The sequence below is a fragment of the Fukomys damarensis genome, unplaced genomic scaffold (genome assembly GCF_012274545.1).
Source record: "Fukomys damarensis isolate Sample0158 unplaced genomic scaffold, DMR_v1.0_HiC HiC_scaffold_13, whole genome shotgun sequence".
NCBI classification, from domain to species: domain Eukaryota; kingdom Metazoa; phylum Chordata; class Mammalia; order Rodentia; family Bathyergidae; genus Fukomys; species Fukomys damarensis.
The window spans coordinates 23,249,903-23,277,844 of NW_022900925.1; the positions used below are offsets into that span (position 1 = coordinate 23,249,903).

Sequence of the window (27,942 nt, forward strand, 5' to 3'; positions counted from 1 at the left end):
TAAGGGTTTATCAATTTTATTTATTCTTTCAGAAAACCAGCTCTTTGTTTCATTTATTTTTTGTATCGTTTTCCTGGTTTCCATTGCATTGATTTCTGCTCTAATCTTTATAGTTTCCTCTCTTGTTCGAGCTTTGGGTTTTTCTTGCTCTTGTTTTTCTAGGAGTCTAAGAGTCATCATTAGGTTGTTTATTTGAGCTTGCTCTGTTTTTCTAATGTGGGCATTCAGTGCTATGAATTTTCCACGTTGAACTGCTTTCATTGAGTCCCATAGATTCCTGTATGTTGTAATGGCATTTCCGTTTATTTGTAAAAACTGTCTGATTTCTTCTTTGATTTCCTCCGTGATCCATTGATTGTTCAGGAGAGTGTTGTTCAATTTCCGTGTATTTGTGAAGTTCCTATGGTTTCTTATGCTATTGATCTCCAGCTTTATTGCACTGTGATCTGATAATATACAGGGAATAACTTCAATTCTTTTGCATGTATTCAAACCTGTTTTGTGAGCTAGTATGTGATCCATCTTGGAGAATGACCCATGTGCAGCTGAAAAGAATGTATATTCTGATTTTGTGGGTGAAACATTCTACAGACGTCTAATGAGTCCATGCATTCATAAGCTTGGTTCAGGTCTAGTATTTCATTGTTGATTTTTTGCCTAGATGATCTGTCTGTTTTTGATAGTGGGATATTCAGATCCCCCACTACAATTGTATTAGTGGTTATTTGGTTTTTCATGTTACTTAATATTTGTTTTATATAGGTGGGGGCATTTATATTTGGTGCATATATGTTTATGATTGTCATTTCTTCCTCTTGAATTGTTCCCTTTACAAGGATGTAGTGGCCTTCTTTGTCTCTCTTAATCAGTTTTGGTTTGAAATTTGCTTTGTCTGTGAATAAGATTGCTACCCTTGCTTTTTTCTGTGCTTCTGTTGTGTGGAGAATTGTTTTCCATCCCTTCACTTTCAGTCTATGGGCTTCTTTTTGCACTAGGTGTGTTTCTTGTATACAACATATTGTTGGATTTTGCTTCTTAATCCATTCTGCCAATCTATTTCTCTTGACTGGTGAATTGAGGCCATTGACATTGATAGTTATAACTGGTATGTACTGACTTATTATTGTCATGTTATTGTCCTTTTATTGACTCTTTTTATTTTTTGTCCTCTCTTTTTAGTTTCTAGCCTTGGCTGTTTGATTTGCTCTGTTGGGCCTCCTGGTGTTGTGATCTTCATTGTCTTTTTCTAGGATATTTTTAAAAATTCTTAGTAGTGCTGGTTTAGTATTCATGAAGTTTCTCAAGTGTTCTTTGTAGTGGAAGTATCTTATTTCTCCATCCATTTTGAAAGAGAATTTTGCAGGATACATCAGTCTTGGTTGTAGGTTGTTTTCTTTTAGGACTTGAAATACCTCACTCCAGGCTCTCCTTGACCTGAAGGTTTGTGTTGAAAAGTCTGCTGTGATTCTGATGGGCTTTCCTTTGCATGTGATTTGTTTCTTTTCTCTTACTGCTTGTACTATTTTGTTCTGTTGGGTTTCTGGGATCTTGATTATTATATGTCTAGGTGTAGATTTTTTTTGATCATGGCTAGTTGGTTCCTATATGCCTCGCTTATCTGTATGTCTAATTCTTCCCCTCTGTTTGGGAAGTTTTCTGTCATTAATTCTTTGAACAGCTTTTTTAAGTCATTTCCATTTTCTCCTGGTACTTCATGGATACCTATCAGTCTTATGTTATTCTTCTTTGCATCATCTAGGAGTTGTTGGATCGATTTCTCATGCTTCCTTACTGTTTTTAAGAGACCTCTCTTTTCATGGTCACTGTCTGCTATCCTAGCTTCTATATCTGAGATTCTATCTTCGCAATCTTTTATTCTGTTGCGTATGCTTTCAATAGAGTTTTTAATCCCCTGGATATCCGTTTCAATCTGTTTAATGGATTCCATTTCTTTCCTATGTTGGGTGTTCATTGTTTCCATTTCTTTCTTATTCTGGGCCTTCATGGTTTCTATTATGTTCCCAAGCTCATCTATTTTTTTGTCAGTTTCTGTTCTGGATTCTCGAATCATGCCTTTCATTTTGCTCACCATCTCTATGGTTAACTGGGAAATAATTTCTGTTTTGAATTTTTCTAGAGCTTGATTGATCAGTTTTTTTATTTCATGTGCTGTGAGTTCTGAGTGTGCTGAAGGTTCACTATCTGATTTTTCATCCTCCTTTGCCCTACTGTTTGCCATTGGTCGACTGGGAGTCTGTCTTTGTGGCTTGCTTAAGTGTTTTCTCATCTTTATTTTTGCTTTTGGGTTGACCTTGATTCAATCTCTGGGTTGTTAAATCTTCCTGATATCGTTGCATCCCAGCCTTTGATTCTCTAATGACTTACAGACATTCTCATTTTCATAGTTAAGCAAACAACTCATCAAATCAATCCCTATCCTTTATCCCTATCGATACAATCAGAAACATAATAGGATCAATTACCACCCTTTATAGCCTGCCACGCCTCTGCAGAGTGCATCGTAGGACTGGCTCAGTCAGGGGATCTAATAGTGGGGGGGGGCGACGGTGCTCAGCAGCGCTCACACAGCTACCCTCCTGCCACTGTGTCTGAGCCAATCAGTGGTGCCCGCTAGAAACAGCATGGCTCCAGAGGAGGCCGCGCAGGAGAGAGGGCTCTGAGTCCAAGCCGGGGTGATGATGTAAAACTCACCTGCCTGGCACTGCATTGTAGCCAGTCAATCAGCTCCTGCTGGAAATGGCGCTGCTCCAGAGGAGGCCGCACAGGAGAGAGGGTTCTGAGTCCAAGCCGGGGCGATGACGTACTTTTGCATATTTGATCCAACTTAAAGGCCTCAACTCACAGCTGAAACTTTGAGGCCCAGCGCTGTTCTATGGCTTCCTAAGGCTGGGCCAACCAAGAACCCATGTCCCAAGATGGGTGGCAGCCACACTAGCACCTGTGTCTCTTGTCTCCCCAGCATTTCATACTCAGAAAACAATGGTTCCAGGGAGCTCCATAAATGTAGATCCTGGCTCACTAGGTCTGATAGGGCCTGAGGTTCTGCATGTCCAACAAGTTGCTGTGTGATACTGGTGCCACTGACCCTTGAACTACACCTGCACTGGCAAGGGTCCAATACAAAACAGATACTGTGCCATGAACATAGGCGATGGAAGCTGGAGGTGATGAGTGAAAAAGGTCAACAGAGTTTATAAAGAAAGATTCATACTCTCATAGCTCAGAGTTCAGAGCCTCTAGGGAAATACAGACAGAAAATGGGGTGTAGTGATAGTGACAATCTGTCTTTTTGTGCATAGTATTCTATGTGAGCAACAAAGAGGAAGAGAAGGAGTGGAGGAGAAAGAAATGGAGGAGGAGGAGGAGGAGGAAGAGGAGGAGAAATGATTTCCCTGGATCAATACCTGAAAAGGACTTAAACCATTTCCTTTCAGGTCAGTCATTTCCCTCTCTAGTGACTAATGCCAATGATATTTGCTTCCCCCCCCCCGCTGAATCATCAAGCTAAACTGTATCAAGGCAGCCTTCTGCAGTCATGGGCCAGGGGCCTTCACCCTCTCATGTACCCAGAAATGCTGTGGCATCCCTTGGGGCCATAACTAAACCATATCTTTAATCAGATGGCATGGGCCCAGACTTCAGTTACTCCGGTCCCCCTAAGCCTACCTATTTTTTGAGAAACCATCCTAGAGAGTGTATGAATGCCTGCATTCTTGAAATGGTGTTGAAAGGGAGAGAATTTACATAGAGCTGCTGGTCAGTCTATGAATCTTCAAACTGTAGCTGGCACTGTTCTGGAGTGAGACCTGTTTCACTGTGCTACTCCAACACCAAAACCTTGTTCTAATAATAATTTCACTGACATTTCACTGGCATTTTTCTTGCATAGGCAATGAATGTGGTCTATAAACAGTGTCTGGGGGCCTTGGGTGATAGTCACTTCCTGCAAGAGAAATGGAGATGAAATCTCCTGAGACCCAGAGCTGTGTGGGTGCCCATGGCCCACACTGTTCCCCCCGCCACACACACTGGGACGGGCGTGAGAAGAAAGTTGTCCAGAGGACCACACAAATTTTGTTGAAGCAATGGCCCAGCTCTCAAATTTTATATATTTAATTTTTTTTTCTGGATAATTGATGAACTAAGCAGAGTGCTGTTAAATCTATGCTCCAAGTGCAAGATGAGAGGCAGTTCGTGGTCAGTGTAGCAGTGCCGTAGTAAACCTGGACAGTATCAGGAGGTGGAGAGCACTTTCATAGAATGAGGGCTAAGCAGCTGCCTAAATGAAGGCCCAGCCAGGAGAAGAGATTCCTTCCCTGCAAATACCCATTGAGTATTTTAAATGTATTTATTAAAATGTAGAGATGGATTCTTTTATTAAAATCCCTTGGTACATTGTTAGGAGAACTTCCGAACTAATTCACGAAAACTATAAACCATCAGTCACTGGGAACATGGCCACCACCGCAGGGAATCTCTACTGCAGAAGGCATCAAAACCTGGGGAAAGAGTAGAGGTTTGGCCCACTTTACCCTGTGTGCTATGGGAGATCCAGTGCCTGAATCCAAATCAAGCAATTCCCAACTCAGTGCTTTCTCCATCCTCTGCAGAGATGTGGTATAAAACATAAAGTCTGAGTGAAAATCCACATCTCCCAAAAGAGACCCACTCAGGTTTAATGATTGGCTAAATGGAATACAAAAACTGATGTATTATAAAAATTAAGATTAGATGAGCGGAGTTGTTTTTAATAGTTTAATAAATTCCTCAAGAAAAGAGCCAAAAAATCAAGGGAGAGAGTTTATTATAAATACAGGGCTTGGGAAGAATTCCATTTTAGGCTTTAACCAGAAATAAATTTGGGATGCTTTAACAAAAAATACTCGAGTTCTGATGGAGTATATGCCTTCACCAGGGAATAAATGTCATCCTTAGCCACTCTGTAACTGTGCCTAGCCTAATTTCTGTTACTTCTTTGCTGTCTTCAGATCCTTGGCTCTACAAACTACTGCCTTTGGTTCCTAAAGAACCTGCTTGATACTGCACTGCATTGCTAATGTTTCTAGCCTTGCGCCTTTGTCTGCTAGATTTGAATAAAACACTAGTGACACTGCCAATGACGGTGTGAATTTGTATCCATTTTCTAGAAGGTAAATCGGCAATGCACATCAAAACTAAGCTAGGAATGGTGACACATGCCTGTAATCCCAGCTGCTTAGAGGCTGAGGCTAGAGGATTGCAAGTTCAAGGCCAGCCTACACAGTATATCTTTTATTCACAAAATAAAGAAAATTAAAAGAGCTGAGGCTGGAGTTCTGTGGCACAGCATTTGCCTCACATGTGCAAAGCCCTGGGTTCAATCCCCAGAACTGCAACCAAAAAACTCATAAAAATATCTATAACCCCACTCTTGAGACTCTCCCTGAAGAAAAAAGAAGAAGAAAAGTTGTAAAAGATGTCCACTGTGGTCCTGTTTAGAACCACCTAAAACTAAGGTAATTGAGAGCATTTCCAATACCAGCTGCCTATTGTTGAAGAAATTCTCAGCCAGTCTTTATGGGATTCCCGTCTAAACCCCTCAGCAGCTCTGTCATATGTGCGAGATCCTGGCTTCACAAATGTGGAAACTGAGGCTCAAACACAAGATGGCAACCAAGTCAAGGTCACAAGGTTGATAAGCAACATTTGAAATAGATTCTGGTGCTGGGCATGGTGGCACGCACCTGTAATCCCAGCACTCAGGAGGCTGAGGCAGGAGGATCACTGTGAGTTCAAGACCAGCCTGGGCTACATAGTGAGTTCTAGGTCAGTCTCCACTACATAGTGAGACCCTGTCTCAAAAAACCAAAAAAAAAAAAAGAAAAGAAAGAAAGAAAAGAAAAGAAAGAAAGAAAGAAATAGAGGTTGGTGACTGTGTTGTCTCTGCCTGTTCCGCTCACCCCTGGGATTGGTTGGGACCAAGATGTTGAAACAGAAAATCTCAGGAAGGAGCCATGACGCATGGGCTTCGATTACAAGCATGGAGAAGATACAGCACTGCTCAATAGGGCTCCTGAAATAACATTCAGGAAAAGAGGAGGGCTCCAAATTCAACCTACAGTAGAATTGCTATTTCCATTAAAATAGATTTAAAAATTGAAAGATATCACAGAGGGAAATCGTTGGGCAAACATTTTGGGGACAGGGAATGAAATGTAAGGGGTTTTATTCTGTTTATATTTCCTTCGTTGTTCTTATACTGATGTCTTAACAGCAAGCTTTTTTTAAAAAAGAGGAGGAAAAATCCTGATTTGGGCCTCTGACTTGAGCTTAATGAAAGCACATGAGTGTTTTTCTCCCTCACCTTTGAGTGACTTCTTTACCCCGCCCATTCTTCTCTCTCGGTTTCATGATGCCTGCACCTTGCTGAAACCACAGGTTCCCTTGAGAATTTCTGAGCACCCAGGAAGGAATCACCTCAGGTCTTTTTCAGTGGAGGTAGGAGGATGTTGAAATAATGATGTCACCATGCAAATGACCGAGGGGAGAGGGAGAGCACTAAACAACCTCACCACCAAGGAGAAAACCAGTGGCCTTGAAGCTCTGTATCAGGGAAGTTCCTCACCAGCTGAGAGGTCCGGAGCTGACATGTCCACTGGCACTGGAGCATTACCCGAAATTGCAAAAATAGAGCCTTATAAAAATTCATAAGCTCGAGAAACACTCACTTGACTGTATAGGTTAGGGGACACGTGGTCAGGTTTTTGTCAGGCTGTAGAAGAAAGAAACCTTAAATGTCCCGGGCCTTTCTCCTACTAAAAGGACACATTAAGTGCTTACTGTACACTTGTACTTTGTGGAAATCTTCCTGTACTAATCCATTTAGCCCTCACATACAATCCTATGATAGACGTCATTGGTTTACAGATGAGGAAACTGAGGCTTAAAGAGACTTAAAGACTCACCCAGCAGACATTCAGTCCCTGATCTGTGTAACACCAGTCTGGGGTCTGTAGCCTCTCGCAGTGCCACAAAACCCAAAGTCCTTTGGTTTGGTCTGTTCTCCTCAACACCCTGGATGGCACTAAATGCTGCCTCCTTCATGTGAGGGACACAGCCCTCTCACCTGTGTGATCGCAGCTAAGTGAAAATGTCCTAGGCCTCCTGCCTTTTTAGTACAAGAAAGAGAGGACGCATCCTCAAAGAGAGGAATATAGTCTTCTGAGCTCAGTGAATCTAGGTTTGTATTCTGGTTTCTATATTCGGTAGACTTGAGTGAGCCCCTAAATGCCTCTGAGCCTTGTTTTTTCTCATCCCTGAACTGGGATCCCACTCTCAGTGGTGGGAACTGGAGTCCAGCACCAGGGCTGGCAGCATGAGAGCACATCCACTTGGTTACCAGTTCTAGAGGAAACTCTAAGGCCCATTGCAGCTGCTGTGAAGAACAGCTGGTTATTAGAAGGAGCCTCTAAGCAGTAAAGTGTGAACGGGAGGCTCAGAAGCTTCCGGGAACCCAGGATACACCTCCAGCCCTCTCCTTGGGCCATTTTCCTCCCTGATTTGTCCACCAGAGGGATTTCTCTTTTCTCTGAGGAGAGCTAGTCTACCTTTCATTGTCCTATCTCGTAAGGCATTCATCTTAATCCTCATTATGCCTAGTCATTGATGTCTTTGTTTTACCTCCCTTTCCAAGCACACCAACGGCTACACACTTAGCTGAGCACACTGTACCTCACAGAGGCACATGAAACCTTCCAGGAGGGTGAGCTCCGTGAGGACAGTCACCACACCTGCTTCCTTCTCCTTCTTATCCCCAAGTCCAAGCACTGTGCCCAGCATATAGTACGTATTCAATAAATACATGCTAAATGAGTAAATGAGTGAGTAGATGGTTAACAAGCAGTTTGTACGGCTTGAATGGACAGTAGCTCATTCTTACAGAGGAGGAGAGTCACCAGACAGAAGGTCTACCAGGCTCCCTGGGAGCCAGAGTAGATTATGGAAGCCTTTCTGTTACATGGCTTACATAATCATTCATCTAATCCTCAAGGGGTCCTAGATATTGAAGTAGAAGCCCCATTGTACAGATTAACACTAACTTGCCTGGTTACCCAGCTAGGTAGGGATTCTAACCCAGGTCTCACCGACTCAAAACCATTGTCACTTCCTTATACTGCAAGGCCCTTTTAGCATGGTGGTTAAGTGCATGGGCTCCGATACCAACGTCGATTCTCATCCCTATTAGCCTCTTCCTGGCAGTGGGAATTCTGTTAATTCACAGGCTCTCAAATTCATCAGTATCTAGCTGTAAAATAGGGTTTTCCCTATTTCCAACTTCAAGGGTGACTCTAAGAATGAAATGAGATAAGTAAGATACCGCAGTATGTCTTTGGTGGCATCAGTAGTAGTAGTAGTGGCAGTGGTAGTAACGGTAGTACTAGGGTGACCTTAATTTCAATGAATCCAGTGCTAATTTGAAAGGGCCAAGTTGGCTTATTCATTTAACATCTTCCGCTCTGGGAGACCGAGGAAGAACTGGAGTGGTTTCGGGGTTAAATTCCCAGGGAAAAGGGTGAACTTAAAAATCGTATTCTGCATAGCATTTAAAAATATTTTAGAGAATGAGAGACATAAGCCTGCCCCGTTAATGACCATAATTATTCATTTTAGAATTTCCATGGAAGTTGTCAGTTATATCCACATGTCTGATTATATTAGCGAAAAGTTTAATAACTTGCCAAGAGAAACTTCAGTAGTTGAGCAAAAACTTTTAAATTTACTCCAACAGAGAGGTTTTTATCCTTTTCAGACTAAATCTTCACTTGTTAAGAGATCATTCCCAGAACAAAGTCCACCCATTGAGTTTCTCCTCTTTGTTCCAAAACAGTGGTCAGTCTATGTAATCTTTTAGCATCCCAATAACATTATAAACATACTTAGTATTTGATCATTAAAAATCTTATATAATTTCCTGTTACATGATGATGTATTTCTCCATCATACAGTATTTATTCATGCTGTGATCTAAAGTAACAATCAAAGCTAATAAGGTATTATTGGCCTCATCTTTATAGTTTCTTTGATTTGGGGTCTCTTCTTGTTCACACCACAATGAACTGTGCAGGATCAGCCTACTTATAGGACTGAGAATATTAATCACATATGGTAAACCTGACTTTACTAATTCATTATAATGTGCAAAATGAGTGCATGTATTCTAAATAGAAAATATACACTGAAAAAATTGAGTGATCTAATGCTCTTCTAAGGAGGTTAAACTTTTAACAGAACTGTAAATATATTTTTTTAAAAACCTAAAACCTCTACAAACTACAATAATTTGGAATAAGTGAGAGGGGAGTTAGTGAAAAAGGAATGATTCAAATATGTATACGTGTTATATGTATGTATAAACTTTTTAAAACAACTCTCACTTGATATGGTGGCTTTTGAAAAGTAAAAAGCAAAGTCATTTTATATGCTTAAATTGTTAAATATATGTATAGTATATGCTTCAAACATTTCATTCCTGTTTACCCATAAAAATAAAATCATATATCTACACGAAGATCCACAAAAAAGAGAAAGGAAGGAAGGAAGGGAGGGAGGGAGGGAGGGAGAGAGAAAGAAGGAAGGAAAAGAAAAATTATATTCTAGGAGCCCCAGTTGCCCTTGAGAACAGCAGAAACACTACAATTCCCCGGCATGGCCACTAGGTGGGGTAGTGATTTGGCGCCCCTGATGTCCACATAGATGATCGGGTTAAGAGCCGGGAGTACCCTGAGAAACCAGAACCCCAATAAATCAAGAAGTGTTGGCTACCCGAGCTTTAGACATGATTTACTCCTAGCACTTCAGAGACATCAGTGGAGCAAGGTTAGCCACAGAAGAACAGGCGTAGCATGTGCAAAGCAGGAAGGGAGCACTAGAGTGACCCAAACGAAACTTGCCTCTCGACCCCTTTCCACTTGACGGATGATGCTGCGACAGGAAGTGAATGGGCCACAGTTCCCCTTTCTCTCTCACTCATCTAGACTCTGTATTATGGGGAGGGTGCCACAGAGTGGAGAACCACTGATCTGGACCAGAACATGACAACCACGGGATGAGGAGTTTTTCAAAGGCAGATCATAGATGAAGAAACCATGTACACATGGAAGACTAGAGTAGGGTAGACAGCTGATAGGGATTGTGTGCATCAAAATGAGTCACATGGCTTTGGAGTTAAAAGGACCTGGATTCAATCTGGCTCAATGCCTAGAGCTCCAAAACCTTGGGCAAGGACATTAGTGCCAGCGTGGTGGGATTGTTTTGCACATCAAATGAGATACTATCTGTGAAGTACTTGCTCCCAGTAGTAACTCCAGTAACTGCTCAAAGAAAGGCAGCTTTACTGTTGTTTTTGCATCAGCATAATGATGAAGACAGGCTAATTCTAAATACAGTACCTACAATCCCAGTGATGTTATACAACTGTCTTGAATTTTGTCTTGTATTTTGTTCAGTGTGTGTCATACATGACAGACCAAGGCTTCCTAAAGAAATTTCAAGGCCCTCCAAGGTAAGACTAAAAAACTATAGTCTGTGCCACGACTTTTGCACAATTCTGAATAAAACTCTGGACCTAGACCAGTTGGGTGATTAATACACTGGACCATTGGTCTGTTGTGAAATTGATAGCCTACAAGTTTTCCAGCATGGTATCTGACACGGCAATCCAACACTGATTTGTTGACTGTCTGAGGGGTGACCCTGTTTTCTCAATGCTAAGATGTGGTCCCTTACCTATTCCCCCCACTCTGACCAAAGTGACCGCACAGAAACGCTGACATGGAACAGAAGGTACAGTACAAGAACCTAACTTGGTTCAGTGAATTTAGGCATTTGATTTTGCAAGTTCACAGGGCCATTTCCTGAGGGACTGGACCCAACTGATGTAGAAGTCACTCTAACACTGAAGGCAAGGAGGAGAAAAAGAACTGAAAGTCCTGCTTAAACAAACTCAAGAGAAGCTGATGGGACAAAGTTCCCTTTTAAGTATATTCTCTGGCCTCCTAAGTCTTCCTTGGCCTCATTGCTCTTTCAGCCTTATGAGTCTCTGTCTTCTCATCTGGAACATGAGGGTGTGAGACCAGCAGATCCTAAGTCCAGGTTTTAAGGACCCTGGACATAGAACCATGTGCAGTTTCCTCCAACTGGGCAAACTCTGGCTGCTCCCCAGTCACTAACTCCCTGTGTGGCCAGGGCCCCCATCGTGTGTCCCCTCTGCACCTCAGCTTCCTCAAGTGCAGATGGCCTCACAGGCCGATCTGGAAGACCTCTCAGGACTGTTGCAGCTGGAGCACTGATGCCTCTTTGGCAATTCTTCCCATTTCCATCTGCTCTGCTCTCACCCTGACTCTAGACCCGTTAGGGTCAGAGTGGTGGCTGGGTTTCACTTCTCTTTCCTTCTCTCAATAGTGGGAACTTTCATGATGACATCCCCCTCCAGAGGCGATCTGAGGTGTGTCAGGTGGATGAAGGTGGACGTAACTATCCCTTCATATGAAGAGTGAAATGGCTGGTGGTTGTCACCTTTGGAAAGTCGCCAACCCCTGCATATGGCTGTTGCCTCTATCACACAACGGGGGAGCATGCTTCATTTTGAATCGGTGACATTACCTCCCCCAAAGAAGTTTTAAAGGGTAATTCTTTTATTAAATATTTCAAGCAGAAATTTTGACAAATGAATTTTTTCTTTGCAAATTACAAATCCTGTCCCTGCCCTCTCTTCAACTCAGAAATCCAGGGGATCTTTAGAGGGCACTCACCCCTGTGGAGAGGGGGAAGAGGGGCATTTGTACAGGTTTTCTGCCTCACTCTGCTTCACCTTCATTTAATTGCTGGCTGAACATTTTCCATATAACCAGGAGCATTTGAATAATTAATATTTAATAAGCTGAATGCTGACCTTCAAAAGCTGGTGATTTCCAAACCCAAGAGTGCGGTCTGTGAAGGCAGGGTCTTGAGGAGTGGGGCTGGCACTGCATGAAGTTCCCTCACTGAGTCACAGAAAATGGGCTGGGTCAGAGGCTGCCTCGAATGCAGCAAATCACTGCACTACAGTGTTTTGGGGGAGCTCTTTAGATGGGACCTGGGCTCAGGAGCACAGCAGCAATGAAGGAGTGGCCACACCTTACCTTGGAAGAGTGGCCAAGTGTTTGAGATAAAGATGATCTGCTCAGCAGACCAAGAAGAGATGGTGCATTGAGGCTGAAACTCGACTACCCGTGAGGGAGCAGGAAAGATTTCTTCATTATCCATTCAAAAAAAAATTTTTGAGGTCTGTTAAGTGCCAGCCCTCTTCTAGATGTTAGAGCTGCAGAAGAACAAACCAGAGCCTACTGTCCTCCAAAATAATCCCCACCTCTGTGGGATTTTTGTTCTAGTTTGGAAAGCAGATGACAAACAGAATTAATTGGTTCAATACATAGTTTGTTAAATGGTGATAAATGCTTTGAGGATAAAAAAAAGGAGATAACCAGAGTATTGGAGTAAAAAAAAAACAATGAATAAGAGATGAGCTGCAGTTTTTGAAAGGGTAAGTAGGAAAATCCTCGCTGAAAAGATGACAAATTAGTGAAGACTTAAGGAAAGCGTGTCATGCAGATATTTAGAGAAGATTGTCCTTGGGCAGAGAAACAGCAAGCACAAGGGTCCTGGGGCACGAATGTGTCTGGGATGATCCAGAAATAGCCAGGAGGTGACATGGCTGGTGTCAATAAATCACATAGGGGTTTTGCTCTGAGTGAGATCGGAAGCCATTGGAAACCATTCTCTCTTATCAGCAGAGAAGAGCATGATCTGATGTTTGACTGACCATGACCCCTCTGGCCACACTGCAGAAAACAGACTGCAGAGAGCAAGGAGAAGTAGAGAGACCAGCTATGATGACAGGAAAGATGACTGGCCTTACAGAGAGGGTGCTGAAGGACACCAGGAAGTGGTCAGATTCTGGGCTTATAGTGAAGGAAGACCCAACGGGATTTGGTAAAGGATTCGACACAGGAATAAGAAGAGCAAAGGATGAGTCCTTGTTTGGGGGCATGAGCAGCTAGAAAAAGCTTGCATGGCCATTTATGGAACTGGGAAAGATCATAGGAGAAACTGGTATAGGAGGGAAAAATAAGAAGCTGTGTACAAAGGATGGGAGCAGAGGGATGTGTTGGCAGGCATGCCTAACCCAACTGTAGGGTTACAAAATTCTTACCAAGCCAAGTCACTGGGGCTGGGGGTGTAGCTCAGTGGTAGAACAACGTGCAAGAGTACCCGGGTTCAATTCCAGCACTGCGAAAACAAAACCAACCATGTCAGCCCGAGTGGGCTGCACACACAGCGTAGTGAGGTGAGGTACAGCCCTCGTGTTTTGAGTGGGAACACCTGGATTCAAGTCCCACACCTCCCTCTCTCGCTAACCAATTCAGGGAACCTTACCTACACCCCCTACATTCTCAGCTTCAACCGTGGATGCATTTGTGTGCTTTGTGAAACACAGAGCATCACGCCCAGAGACAGAGGTCAGGGTAAAGGAAAACTTAATCTCTGGACAAAAACATGAGCTGGGATTGCAGCAGCCTCAAAGCCAGATACATAATGTCAGGCGTGTGTCTTAATCCCTGAAGACCTGATTTCCTCCTGTGTGAAATACTGCTTCTTGCTTCACAGATTGTGGTAAGGGACTCTCAGATAAGGTTTTTAGAGTAGCTGCCAAAGGCCCTGGTTATATAGGAATTCAATGTAACGTGGCTCTTATTACACATAATGGGCTTAATATGGCATATGTATTTGACATGTGTAGTCATCTGTACAAAAATTCAGGGTGGAATTTTTGAAAATCAAGTCTGGGAATACAACGGGATATTTGTCACCACAGGCTGTAATGCAACATCAATAAATGACTTACTAGATTTTTGCTTGTGGCAATCCTATATATATTATACTCCGTGAGGTTATGAGCTCCCAGGAAACTGTTAGAAGCTAAAAAATCATAAGAGGTTTAAACAGCCAATCAAACTTCCTTGAGATGAAGAGACTCACCTCATTTTTCTTTGTGTCTTCCACTGTAGGCCTGTGTCTGTGAGTGTGCCTGAGAGGTGTTAAGGGAAACATAGATTGGATCAAATAAAGGGACCTTGGAGATCATTTTGTTCAACCACCTTCATTTAAAACTAAGAAAACCAGAGCCCAGAGAGGGTCATTTACTTGCCAGAGCGACCGAGCAAGTGGAACGCAGATGTGGGGCTGGCATTATGCTCTCTTGACTCAGGGGTCAATGACCTCCCCCAGGCATGGTATGAGTGAAACAAGTCACAGTGAAATCCAGATTTCTTATGGACTTGGACCCTCCGAGGGGCTCATCCAACCTGACAAAGATCCAGAGACTTCCTTGTGATGACAATAGGATAGAGTGAGGTTCCTGAATGGTCCCTTGAGCTTCTGGGATTTCTCCGGGGCCTGCAATGTTTGCATTGGTCTAGACATTTTCCACCAAACCTCCTGGCAAATATTTGAAGGCCTCTATACAATGCCATACAAATAATCATATCTAAAGCTCTCCCATGTAAACAGCCTGAAGTCCTTGGTCAGTCAGCAGGGATCAGAGAGGGAGAGGGGAAAAAAACAACAACTGCCCTCCTCATGACAGTTTTTAGGGGGAAAATCTCAAAGACAACCTAAAACATGGCCCATTTTGTTTTGGTTAAAGTCCTAATTGAGATTCACACAATTCACTGAAAACTGGGAGGTAGTGGTATGTGTGTGTGTGTGTGTGTGTGTGTGTGTGTGTGTGTGTGTGTGTGAACAGCTTTTCTAGAATACAGAAGAAATTCCTTCTTCTAACAATTGTTCTCTTAAAAAGGAGCTTTTAAAGTTCAAAAAAATCATGGGCCTCTTGCTCTGTTCCAAGTGTCTCATGTACAACACTGGAGTTTTAGTAAAGGGTAAGAGAAAGACTTTGGAATTGAATTAAACAGAAAAACCTGTTTTTGCTGTGAAATTATGGTATGGTTCATACAAGTTTCCTGGTTGTTTGTTTGTTTGTTTGGGGGTTTTTTGAGACAGGGTCTCACTATGTAGTTGAGACTGATCTGGAACTCACTATGTAGCCCAGGCTGGTCTCGAACTCACAGCGATCCTCCTGCCTCAGCCTCCCAAGTTCTGGGATTACAGGTGTGCCCCACCACACCCAGCTCAAATTTCCTGTTTTGAGCACAAAGAAAAAGAAAGTAGTATTTCCTCACATATTAGCAAACTTGGCAGGACCACTAAAGGAAGAGGGAGAGGGAGAGGGAAAAGGATATGTGAAATCTCAGTAATTGTTAAAATTTATACCAAGAGAAAAAAAAAAAAAAACACTACAGCCGGTAACCACAAATTAGAAATTCCAGGACTGCAGCCGGGCATGGTGACACACACTTACAATTCCAGTACTCTGGGAAGCTGAGGCAGGAGGATTGCAAGTTTGAGCTGGGTAACTTGGCAATTTAGCAAGACCCTGTCTTGAAATGAAAGATAAATAGAAGGGCTGGGGATGCAGCTCAGTTTGATGGCCCTGAGTTCAATTTCCAGTATTGTGGAGGAAGTGGGGAGGGGAGGGGAGGGGAGGAGAGAGGAGAAAATTCTAGGACCACTGAATCACTTGATTACCCCATGTAAGTAGAATATGGCGATGTTTGTCCTTTGTGCTTGTCTTATTTCACTTAGTACAATGGATTTAAGAGCCATCTATGCTGTAGTATGTGTAAAATTTCATTCCCTTTTATGGTTGGCTAATACTCGGTTGCGTGCCAAGACCATACATATCATTTTATTCACCTATTGAAGGAAACTGAGGTCACAACCACATCTTGGCTAGTGTGGACCGAGCTGCTGTGCACATGGGGACATGGTGATGTCTCTGATGTTTACTAGTTTTGTAATTTAAAAAATAAATACCTTTTAAAAAGGCGAATGCTCACATAGATAAGAAAAATATTCAATAGCGAGACAAGGAAACGATAGTGAAAATGATAGGGTCCCTGCAGTTGTCGCAAGGTCCAGGAGTGCCTGTCAGTCACATCGGGAGGGCAGGGGCCGGCTTTGAAGCTTTGTTCCCTACCCCACCCACATCCAACACCGCGTGTCTTCCTGTAGGTGCTCAGTGTACCATGAACTACAACTCATCCCAAAGGAAGGACCAGGTCAGAACACCGAGGCAAGGGACAAATCTTCCCAGAGGAAACAAAAGGACTCATGGAACCAGAGCCCTGGTGACAGCAGAAGATTTGGAACTAGTCACTCACTGCATGACCATAGGCCCTTAATTTCTCGGGCCTCAATTTCTGTAGTTTTATGAAGCCACTGCCCATTTCGTATTGTCACCGATTATTGCGAAAACTCACCATCCAATCAGTCAGTCAACAAATACTACATACGTCTCATGGTCCAGGGTTCAATCGAATTCAAAATTAGAAAATTCCATTTGGCAAGCATTTTCATGTGGTCTTATTTTGTGGCCTCTTTTGTGTTATTTCATTTGATCTGTTCTACATTGAAGCACCTTGTTCAAGTCTTTCATTTTTTAAAGCAAGGAACTAAAAAACAAAAAGGATTCCATGTTCTGTAAGAGTTTGGAGCAGGACTTTTTCCCTTTCAATGCTCTGTAAACCAGGCTGCCTCCCATCCCCTGCAGCAGACTCCTCCGGGGGTTGGAGCGGCTGGGAAACCACACACTGCTCGGCTCTCTGAAGAACCTGGCAACTTTTCTGATCCCTCACGGCCACCTCCAGCTGCAAGGAGAAGTTAATGAGGTGTGTGGCACAGGGATGGGAAAGGGTCAGGCTGTCCATCACTCCTGACACCACCGCCAGGTGAAGCCTAGCTATAGGGTAGGAGATGTGGGCCAGAAATCTACCTCCACTTCATCAGCCAGTGGCTCTGCGCGTGTGGAAACAGGCCAAGGTCCAGCCTACACACTGTGACGGAACATTCCTACGACACAGAGGGCTCTGAGCAAAGGCCGGCTCCAGAGCAGAAGCCCTGCCTCTGTCCGGTGGCATGGGGAGGGGACATTATTCCTGTCCCCTTTGCCCCTCTCTTTCTTTTTCTCTCCTCTTTTCTATTTTCCTTCTTTACTTTCATTTTTCTTCCTTTTCTTCTTTCCTTTTTATCTTTCTTCCTTTAAAAAGATTATTATGTGGGAGGGCCCTGTTCAATGCCCAATATCACAATAAAAAAAAAATCATTTTATTTCTTTTGTATCTTTTTTGTTATCCTCTTCTTCCATTTTTCCATTTGCTCATCCTATACCGTGGTAACTTGGTTCACCAATGCTTCTGTTTGCAAATAATTTGGTTTGCAAATAATTTGGTTCACAAACAGAAGCTTCTGGCAAAATTTTGTCTCTGCAGACTCTGCATGGGGTGATAGACACAGCCGCAGCGGTCTTTTCCAAAAGTCATGGAACAAATTAAGGCCTTGAATCAAGGTGCCACAGTACCTGTAATCAATTTCCCCATACTTTCTTCAAAATTTTAGAAAATTCCCAAAAGGTAGCTTATCTGGAAGCCTCTAAATGTATTTCTGTTTATCCAAAAGTAAAGTAAAAGTGAGTTCTTCCTTCCTTGAGAACCGGGATCCCAGAGTTGGGGTGTGCAAGATGATATGTGGACAGGAGGAGGATCTTAGTGTTTGTTTGTATATTCATGTTAACCCTATATTTTTGTTTTTGTGTTAATTTTTGTTTGTTTTTTTGAGACAGGGTCTCACTATGCAGTTGAGACTGTCCTGGAACTCACTATGTAGCCCAGGCTGGTCTCGAACTCCCAGCGATCCTCCTGCCTCAGCCTCCTGAGCGCTGGGATTCCAGGAGTGTGCAACCACACTCCCAGTGTTAATTTTATAGTGTACATAAATTGTTTGTGGTACATGTCATCATTCATGCAAATAATGGCTATGAGGTGCTTACGTTATTTTTCTTTTTTAACTATACTGCAACTGCTTCTCCTTCAAAGAGCCCTCCGGGTCCCCTTCTTTGGGTTTGCCATGTTGGACAATCACCACCATTACTAGGAGCTTACTGACAGCCAGTCTTCTAATCCCTCGAAGTGTGTCAAATCATGTACTCATTCCGACCTCCCTGCTAAGTAATGCCGTCTCTATCCTCACTGTAAAGAAAGGTATGTCGAGGTGTGGGAAGTTTGAATAAATTACTCATACACAGTTACTGAATCCAAAGTTTGAATCCTGCCATTTTGACTCCAAGAAAAAGGAAAAATTAGAGTATATTTAACCACTTAGTCATTTTAATCTTGTAAAATTCAGAAAATGAGAGTCAACTTCAGACAATTGTAAGGACTGAATAAGATAATGGTATAAATTTCAACACAGCGGTGTAAGCATCCAGTAAATAGCTACTATTAGTTATTGATGTTACACACATTCTCTAAAAAATATTTTAAAATGGCACACACCTCCTTGAAAACTTTCAATGATTCCTCTCTGTCTCTGCCAAGGAGAGATGTTCAGACCCAAGGGCCAAGCATTTAATGTCTGCTCATTTAATGTCTGTCTGTTGTGGAGTAAACACCTGCAGCACCTTCTTCACAGGACTATTTTGATGGCTGGAGGAAAAGAGGACGCTCTCTGTACATCATAAATCTCTGTACTTATCTACTTCCTTACATGTCAGATACCTCCTCCGACAGGAGCTGATACTCTGATCTCTCTCTCTCTCTCTCTCTCTCTCTCTCTCTGTATGTGTGTTAAGTCTGGGATGACTGCTCAGGGTGCTTTCTGGATGTTTGCCCTCCTTTCTGGCTGGGTAGAGGACTTGGAAGGTACAAAAGCACAGAAGCTGGCCATTCAATGTAGATTAGGGGGTCCTCAGTCCGAGTTCCAGGCTCCAATCCTTAAACCATTATGGGCTCTTAGGCTAACGCATTTTCTTTTAAATTTTTTTTTCTCAATATACTGAGGAATAATATACCAAGACTTTACACATGCTAAGCAACCACTCTACCACTGAGCTACAACCCCAACCCTTTTGTTTTTAATTTTGAGACAGGTTCTCATTATGTAGTCCAGGTTGGCTTGAAACTTGTGATCCTCCTGCCTCAGCCTCCTGAGTAACTGGAATTACAATTGTGCACCACAATGCTAGCCCTCCTTACCATCTTCGAACTTCCATTTCCTCACCATTAAAGTGGGAGTGACAGTGCCTGCCTCGTGGGTTTGTGAAGAGGAAAAGAAGAGAGCACGTAATTATTGTGTGTGACAATAATGCTTCTTTTAATATTAATCTGAAAACAGACTCCAAGAAATTTTAGGAAACATTATTTCTCTTTTTTTTTCCCCCCTAAGATCTATAACCCAGCCTATATCATTTATTTAGTAAACATTCATGGAATACCTATTGTACCTGGGCTCACCTTTTATTCATTGAGCATTCATGGAGCACTTACTGTGTGCAGGGCCCACTACCCACTTTTCATGGGTTGTTGCAAAGGAAGAAAAAGGAGTAGGGTTCATTCTGGAGTGAAGGATTCAATGCTAGGTGTAGTATTTATTAGTTTAATATCATACTAGGTCATTCACTGGTTTTTTTAATTTAATCTTTTACAAGCTACTGGAAACACCTTATGTGAAATATGACCCAGCAGAAGGATGTGGGTTGTTGAATCGAAAGGAAAGAGAGCTTCTTTACCCTTAGGAATTTCCCCAGCTAAAACCATCTAATAGCGGCCTGTTGAGGAAATACAGGCTCAGAGCTGGAAGGGATTTTTGGAAAGGAGGCCAGCGGATGAAATGAGTGGGATTTGCTGTCTTTCTGTATCCGTTTGTTATTCCTGCATAGAGCCTCCCAAAGGGCTCCAGACAGAGGGAAAATTTGGGAGCTTTGGTAGTAAACTTACCTCACAAGCCACGCATTAGAAGAATGGGGGAGCAGAAAGGAGGGGACCCTTAAGCCATGTGCTATGACTAGCAAGAACTTAATGTGTCCCCAGCTTGTGTTGACACCGTGAAAAGTGTTTTTCTGTATTAATTTATTTAACTCTCTCAACAGTCCTATGAGGCATAAAGCCCATTGTTATCAATACTTACATATGTTCACAATATAAAGGCTTTAAAAAATGCAGTAGTTGTCCAAAGTCAAACTCCATATACCCAGAAAATTACTGCTCTTCCTGACTCCAAAGCCAGGATTTCCCTAGTGCCCTGTGTTGTAACTCTTGCGAAAGTCATTTTCCTCCCCAAATAAAGAATCTGCTTCCTCATCCCAAAAGAGAAGTAAGTTGACTTCTAAGGTCTCTTTTGGATCTACACATTTTGACCTGAATAAGTGTTTCATCCAAGAGTTGACAAACTGGACCAAATTCAGCCAGCCAAATATTTTTATCAATAAAGTTTTATTGGAACACAGCCACACATATTTTTGTATTGCCTGTAATAGCAAAATGAATAGTTGCCACAGAGATTTTCTCGCCTACGAAACCTAAAATATTTACTATCTATCCCTTTTAAAGAAAAAAAGTTTGCTGGCTCCTGGGATATATACTAGTGTATAGATTTTAATGGCGATCAACTATATGTGGTGAATAGAAAGATTCTGGAGGGCCACATATTAACTGTAAACAGTTGGGGGTGAGAAGGTGACTTTTGCTGTTTACATTTTATACTTTGGACTTGTTTTAAAATGATTTTTACTAAGTTATAGCTTACATGCAGCAATATGCACAAAGCTTACATGTAAAGACTCTTGATGTATCCTCCATCCTGATTAAAACTTAGAACCTTTCTAGCACTCCAGAAACCTCTACCACTGTAGATTACTCTTCCTACTTTAAAAGTTGCTATATATGGTATATATCCTTTTTTATCTGGGGAAAAGTATTATTTTAGACTAGGCTTTCACTGCTGACAATTGAGAAAATCTGACAAGTATAAATAAGGAAACAAAAAAATCATCCTTAACAGTATAATCCAGAGATAATTCACTTTTTCACTTAATCAATAAGCATTTTGTTAAGCATCTCCCTTATATCAGCACCTCTCTGGGCACTAAAGAGCAAGACGTGAAAAGGTGCCTAGCCCTTGTGGACCTTTACAGTCTGTAGTGTATTTTTTCATGGGCTACTCAAATATTTTGTGTCCACCACTACTCAGAGATCTGACCTGAGCTCTTGGACCATCTGGCCAAGGACCTGGAAGTAGAAACCCCAGTAATTTAAGACCCTTTAGTAATTTCAAACCATAGGAAAGTTGGAGGCTTTAAATGCTTGTCCAAACCAACTGGTCATTTCTCAAAAGCAGAATCTGAGGCCCAGAGGAGGTGCTCACCAAAGGCTTTGGGAGGTGAAGAATCATTCAGAAAGGAGTGCTGTAGCCAGGCTCCTGACCCTGGAGTCTAGAATATTCTATGGGTTTTAACACTGTTTTCTATCATAAGATCTCCAACCTCCTTCAGACCAGGATAGGATGGTATTTATGTTTTATTCTAGAGATGATTGCACTTGGAGCCCTGCTAATCACTGCCAAATCAATGGGAAGCCTTAGAGAGTGGAACAGCAGAGGTCGGAAAGACCAGGGTCTCCCTTCTGTAAATGAAGAAAGGTAAACAGGGGAAATGGTGATGGTGGTAGGAGGGGAGACTTTGTGAACAACTGAAGAGAATAAATTACAGAGGAAGTGAGTTCACAGAAGCTGCAGTCACCATTTGGTAAAATTACCAGCGCAAAGCCTTGAAAACCCCCATAAAGCGATATGCTAAATGGAGTTTAAATTATTTCATCCCAGGGACCAAATCGCCCTTAGAAATTCTTGGAATCTGACTCCAAACTGATTGGTAGAAGTGTCTAATACTGTCTCTTCAAATTCAGTAACTCTTAAAAACAACTTGGGACTATAAAAGCCCAAAGAGATCAGTTAGTCGCCTCACTTATCAGCATGATTTCATGGTGTGTCTCTTTTTGTCTAAATATATGAGAGCCTGCCATACTCCAGGAACCTGCAACTGCTAATGCATTTCATTTTCACAAAAACACAATACGCCATCACTATCCTTCTGCACATTTAGGTCTGCTTGTCTCCAAGGCAAGACTGCCTTTTGTTTTCAACTGTGTATTTTCCCCTGCTCCAAAGAATCTCTCTTTCAACTCTCATCTCCCAAAACAATGGGAGCTAGGGACCCTCCTCTTTCATCCTAAAGCCCTGCTCCAAACAGCATTTGCATTTACTCCAGTGGCTACAAGCAACCTCTCTGTGGCCTCCTAGTGCATGCTAGGCAAACATTCTACCATCGAGCTACATTTCTAGCACTTTTCATTTTATTCTGAGACAGAGTTGTTGTTAGTTGTCCAGGCTGATTTTCCTGCCTCAGCCTCCCTAAGTAACTACTACAACGCCCTGCTTATTTTCCCATCTTTAACAGGAGGCTATTACCTCAGTCTATCCTCACTTTATCCCATGTGTAGCATAAGCAAAGATTATTGCAGACATACTGAGTCTTCCTCTATTGGGGAAGGAGGTTTCACTGAAGAGTTTCAAGAATTAATTCCTTTAGCTGCTAATATCCAAGACCCACACCCTAAAGGATGCACTGTTGGTCTATTTATTTTTTGCTAGATTTCTTTAGGGTAGATATTGAATCTGTTCATAGTCATTGTGACTTGATGACCCCTTACTATAGTACCAAGTGACAAATACAAGGTAGGTATGGGGAAGGAGATTACGGGAAGTTTTTGGATATGAGTAGCAAGATGACTTGGGAGATGTAACTGGACACTCACAGGAATTTTCCCCTGTAGTATTCTGTGTGCAATTTCTGTACCTTTATTTGGGTGGCTGAGGTTTGGGAAAGAGTAGGATTGTTGATCCCTGAATTTTGAGAGTGAAGGATGATTGGAAATCCAAGGAGGTGCTCAGCAGTGCTGTTTAAAGAGAAACTGATATACATTACACTTGATTTTCTATCATGAGGGTGGAGGAAGAGGGAAGAGGGGGAGAACAGGTGCAAGGGCTTGATTCTCTGAGGACATTTACTCTGAACGTCATCCTGCTTGAGAGGAGGAGCTGGGGAGACAGAAGGTTACGGGAGACAAGAATCTGCCATTCGTCACAATAAACTAGAAAACAAGGTGAAACGAAGGATCCTCATTCCTGCGGAATTATTACCTTTCTCAGGGAGGACTGAGATGGACATAAACCTTCCCCAGGGATCTGTGCACACAACAACCTCTTTTCTTCCTGGCTCCCAGGACAGGTGGCCCAGGCACCTGCTGTCCACTTTGTATTTTCAAAAGGCATCCTCACCCCTTAACAGCCTGAGTGGGATCAACCACATCATCAGCCTTCACACACTTGATACATTTGATTCTGTACCTATTTTGCAGGTCACTGGACCCTTCGTCCTTCGTGCTAAAATTCCTCTTTACCCCTAGCTTGAACTCAAGTTTCTCCTAGTTATCTTTGAAGGTGAGAACAAAAGGAAAATATGTTTACAAGCTCCTTTGCAATTTTCCCACTGAATTTTTGTCCCCAACTGCTCAGTCCTTTCCATCCTCACTTTCGCTCTTTCTGATTCTGCGAACTCTAAGCTTTCAGAAGTGCTAGAGCTTCCCTGGCCTCCTGCCTTCTCAGACTGGAAAGTGTGCACACTATTTTTAGAACGAGGTGGCCTTATTCACTGTTTACAACTCTGCTGCACCGCACCTATCAATAGGTGCAGATGAGGAAATTTCGCAGATGAGGAAACTGTGGCTCCAAGACAAGTGTCCTCTGCCCCAGGAGTCTGCGAATGGAGGGCCCTAAGGAGCCCCTTCCCTGGTTCTGCAAGTCAGGCTGGGGCCTGTAGGTTTGGGTCAGTAGGGTGCCTCCTTCCTCCCGCTCGGCGCCCCAGGGGAGTTGTGGTAGAAAGTCTTGCAGCGCTGAAGGGCCCAGGGCTTCCTTCCCGGCCTAGGCGGGGAAGACCTCTTTCCTTCAATGATTTGGGGGGTGACTTCTCCGCTTGGCATGCACTAGACCGGCTACCTCGCCTTTGCGGAACGCGTCTCAGGTCGTGGGGGCGCTCCGCTGCGGTCCTAGAACTACGAACAAACCAGAAGTGAGTGAGCCCAGGATGCGCAGCTCAACTATTCGTTCAGCTACTGGCCGAGCTTTACCTTCACTCCTAGAAAGGAGTCCTAGTTTTGCTGCTAAAGTGGAGCCGCTTTGATATTCCGGGTATACGCAGGAGATCGCCGCCCAGGCGTCCAGCTCAAGCTGCTACGGGGACTTCTACTTTGTCTACTCCCTCTGGTCATAAATCAGTCGGCGACTCCTTCACCCTTGCCCACGCTATCCCCGCCCGCAGTCCTGCAAATCCAAACAGCCGAAGAGGTTGGGCCTAAAAGGAAGAAACCGAGGGTAGAAATAAATGGGGTCCCTCCGATCCACACTGACCCTGCCTAAGATCTCCGCCACTTTCCCCCTGGCCTCTGCGCTCAAGCCCAGGAGGCCAGTTTCGCCTTCGGATTTACCACCTGTGCACGCCTTGGAAGCTCTGTACTTCTCGCATCCTCCTCCGTCTTCTTCCAAGAGAACCTCGGTTTTCTCCAGCTCTCACCTGAAACCCAGAAGCGCAGTTTCTTCTTTCAGGCAAGTGGAAAAGTCCGCGCACCTAGGCCACAAGCCACTTGCTTTAACAAGTCCAAAGGTCAGCTAAAGTTTAGCTGATAAACAGAACCCGCAAAAGAAGGTCTTCAGCCCCCCAGCGTGAGTACAATGGGCCCTGGCAAGCCCTGCTCCCGGCCCGGGTCTCCCGCTCCCCAAGACTGCCCCTTAGGCTTTCTTTCTCCCTGGGTTCCCCCCTCCTCCCCACCACCATTTGCATCTTGCCGAAGGCCGGGCCCTTCCCACTAATTTGCATATCTTATATGGCCTAATGGTGGCGATCATGGCAAGTTAGAAGTTTTCTGACTCCTCTCGGAGGAGGCTCCGGGACCCCGGGGAGTAACAAGTGTCAGGAGGCTGAAGGGTGGAGGGGTTCCAGGACTTGGGGTTCTCTTGTGAAACTCCCCTCCACCCTCCTCTCTCGCACCCACCCACCCCCTCACCCCCTTCTCTTTTCGTCCTTGGAAAATGGTGTCCAAGCTCACAACTCTCCAGCAAGAACTCCTGAGCGCCCTACTGAGCTCTGGGGTCACCAAGGAGGTGCTGGTCCAGGCCTTGGAAGACATGCTGCCATCCCCGAACTTCGGGGTGAAACTGGAGACCCTGCCTCTATCCCCCGGGAGCGGGACGGATCCCGATACCAAGCCGGTCTTCCATACCCTCACCAACGGCCACGCCAAGGGCCGTTTGTCCGGGGACGAGGGCTCCGAGGACGGCGACGACTATGACACCCCTCCCATCCTCAAGGAGCTGCAGGCGCTCAACACCGAGGAGGCGGCTGAGCAGCGGGCGGAGGTGGACCGGATGCTCAGGTAGGCAGCGAGCGCCGAGCAGAGCGCGCCGGAGTCCGGGCCCCGCGCTCCGCGCCAGAGCCCACTACTCCCTCAACCCCGTTTGCCCCTGGAGAAGCCCCCCGGCAGGCGCTGTGCTTTTCTCCCGACACCTGGACCCTTCCCAGACCCCCAACAAGGCCACCCTGGGCTCGAAGCTCCAGGCCAGCGTCCAGGACCCTAGGCCCTTCTCCATGGGGCTGGGGCTTGGCCCGGGAGAACTAGAGGCGCGGAGCCTTTTGCCCGAGGTTTGCCCCAGAGATTGAAGGCGCGAGTGGGGCAATAGCTGTGATTGCCGGGGAGCAGAAGCTCCAGTCCCGCAAGCCTCGGGCCGTGCTGCCTGGGGTCAGGAAAGCCGCGGGCCGGGCTCGGGCACAGCGACCCGCCCTACTTTGCGGAGGTACCGGCGGCCAGTACCTAGGGCCGGGATCTGGTAGGCGCTCCCACCTGCGGCGCCCAGGCAAGACTCGAAATTATCTCGAATTCTTAGAGCCGTTTTTAGATTTGCAAAGGGGAACTTTTGCATGTGCGGTCAGGGTGGACCAGCGCGGGGCAGAATAAACTACGAAGCTAAGCAAACGGAGGTGGGGTCGGGTAAATCCAGCTCAGAACCCATTCGCAAAGGATTTGGTCTCAATCTGCCAAAGGAGGCGCGCGCGCACCTAGCCGCCGACACCCAGGCGCCCCCGGGGGAAATCGGGCAACCGGGCCTTCTTGCCCCGGGCCAGGATCCACCGGGTCCTCTCCGATCGGCCTACGCTTTGACAGCTACTTACTAATTATCCAGTGAGCCCAGCGGTTCTGTGACCGCAGCTCGCTCCTAGGCCGCAGAGTTTTGGGAAGGAGCCTCTCGCTTGTACCCCAGTACTGAAGCGCTGCGATTTCAAGACTGAAGTCGCTCCCGGCCAGGCCACGCGCTCGCAGTGCCGGTTCAAGGTGGAATGTGACCTTGCTTTTGAATTTGCGCCCTGGGAACTCGGTGGTTTGTTCTCTGGACAACAGAATTCTAGCCTCCCCCAGCCCAATGTTTTGCTGTAATTCGTAGACTTGAGGTTCTTCCCTCGCCGTTTCCCTCCCTGCGTAGCAGTGATTGATCCCCGGCCAGGGTTGGGGAACAGCAAGGTGTGGGTCCCCGAGGGTGAGAGGAGTCCGAGGAGGAGCCCCTCAGAGTGGCTGGGGCTCCAGGGCGGCGCGGAGGTTGATCTGGACCTGGAAACAGGCGGGCTCCCGGCCTCGCGGCAGGTCACCCAGGCCTAGGCCCTTCTCCCCGGCCCCTGGCTAGCGCGGCGCTCTGAGGACCTGGGGAGCTCGAGTAGATCCGAGCGCCCCTCTGCACCCGGCCTAGCAGCGCCCGGCGGGACGCAGCAGAGATGTAACATAAACTGCAGCACGTGGAGTTGGGGTGTTATTAATTTATTTCTATAAATCATCAACAGAAAGATACACAAAGGGCCGTGATTAGGTTGAAAAGAGAGGCGGGGGGTTCATTGGCGGTAGTGAAGTCAAAGGGCCGTGATTAGGTTGAAAAGAGAGGCGGGTTATTCATTGGCGAAGTTGTAAACGCGGCTTAGAAAGGGAAGGAAATCAAAACGCAGAAGCTGGGTAGCTCACCGCCGCAGTCCGGGCCCTCACTCACTGCGCTGCGGGGCGCCCCCTCTCGTCCCCAGCCTAGGGACCCCGCTCTGCGTGGGGCCCCAACAGATCTGCTTAAGAGCCCGAGCAGCCAGCGGAGCCCTAGGGCCGCAGACACCCGAGGGTCCAGGGGATGCAAAGCCAGGCCCGATCCGATCTGGGTGTTGGGACCTCATCCCTCTTTCCCTTCCCAAAGTGGGGTGGGGAGGAGACTAAGGAGGCCGAGACCCTCACCGGAATTAGGTTCGCTGGACAGATCCCAGGCTTTTCTCCCTTTCTCAAGCGGGTGTTATCTTCTGTCCCCCAAACCCGGATGCGTCGGACTTTATTAATTTTCAAGAAATTGCTAGGGCCGGGGATTTAGCTCAGTGGTTCCGCCGACTGACTTACGAGCTCAAGGTCCCGAGTTTGATCCCCGGTACCAGAAAGAAAGAAGAAATTGCTAGCGGTTCCTGGGCCGTGGCACAGTCTATTTCAGAGCGCCGGGCACAAGCACCCCCGCCCACCTTTTTTTTTCCTCCTTCCCTTGTCCAGCCTGTTCCCCTAGGCGAAAAGAAAAGAAAAGTAACTTTGTTGGAGCACTTAAACGCCCTTTACACCTGCTAGAAGAGAAATGCCGGCCAGGAAGGCAGGTTGGGGACTTTGCGCTGCTGGGTGCTCTGCTGCGAGACTGGCGCGCGGGTGGCATTAGGAAAGTTGGCTGCTTCTTCAGATGCCAGAGCCGTGGCTTCTTAACCTACGTGCCTTGAGCTGTGCCGAGGCTCTTCCGCTCGCAGGCAGCAAAGTCATTGTTTGCCAAAGAGCGTGCCTGGCGGAC

The 27,942-nt window shown here is 45.0% G+C and overlaps 1 protein-coding gene and 1 long non-coding RNA gene across 7 annotated transcripts in view; one reads left to right on the forward strand and one right to left on the reverse strand.

Annotated features, from left to right (window-relative positions):
• Positions 1–20,418: 20,418 nt before the first annotated feature.
• LOC104864067 lies at positions 20,419–24,615 on the reverse strand. The gene is made up of 3 exons (XR_780764.3): positions 24,534–24,615; positions 24,174–24,397; positions 20,419–24,098 (listed from the first exon to the last, which is right to left on the reverse strand). It is a non-coding gene; the product is annotated as an uncharacterized LOC104864067 (long non-coding RNA).
• Positions 24,616–24,912: 297 nt separating this feature from the next.
• The window catches only part of Hnf1b (HNF1 homeobox B), a 51,096-nt gene continuing 48,066 nt past the window's right edge, over positions 24,913–27,942 (forward strand). For 5 of the 6 annotated variants that reach the window (XM_010626831.3, XM_010626832.3, XM_010626833.3 and 2 more), the window contains exon 1: positions 24,961–25,475. In XM_010626831.3, coding sequence (XP_010625133.1) covers positions 25,132–25,475 — 344 coding nt within the window. In that variant the 5' untranslated portion in view covers positions 24,961–25,131. Of the gene's footprint in view, positions 25,476–27,942 lie in introns of all 6 variants that reach the window. The other variant, XM_019207829.2, reaches the window with a different exon arrangement.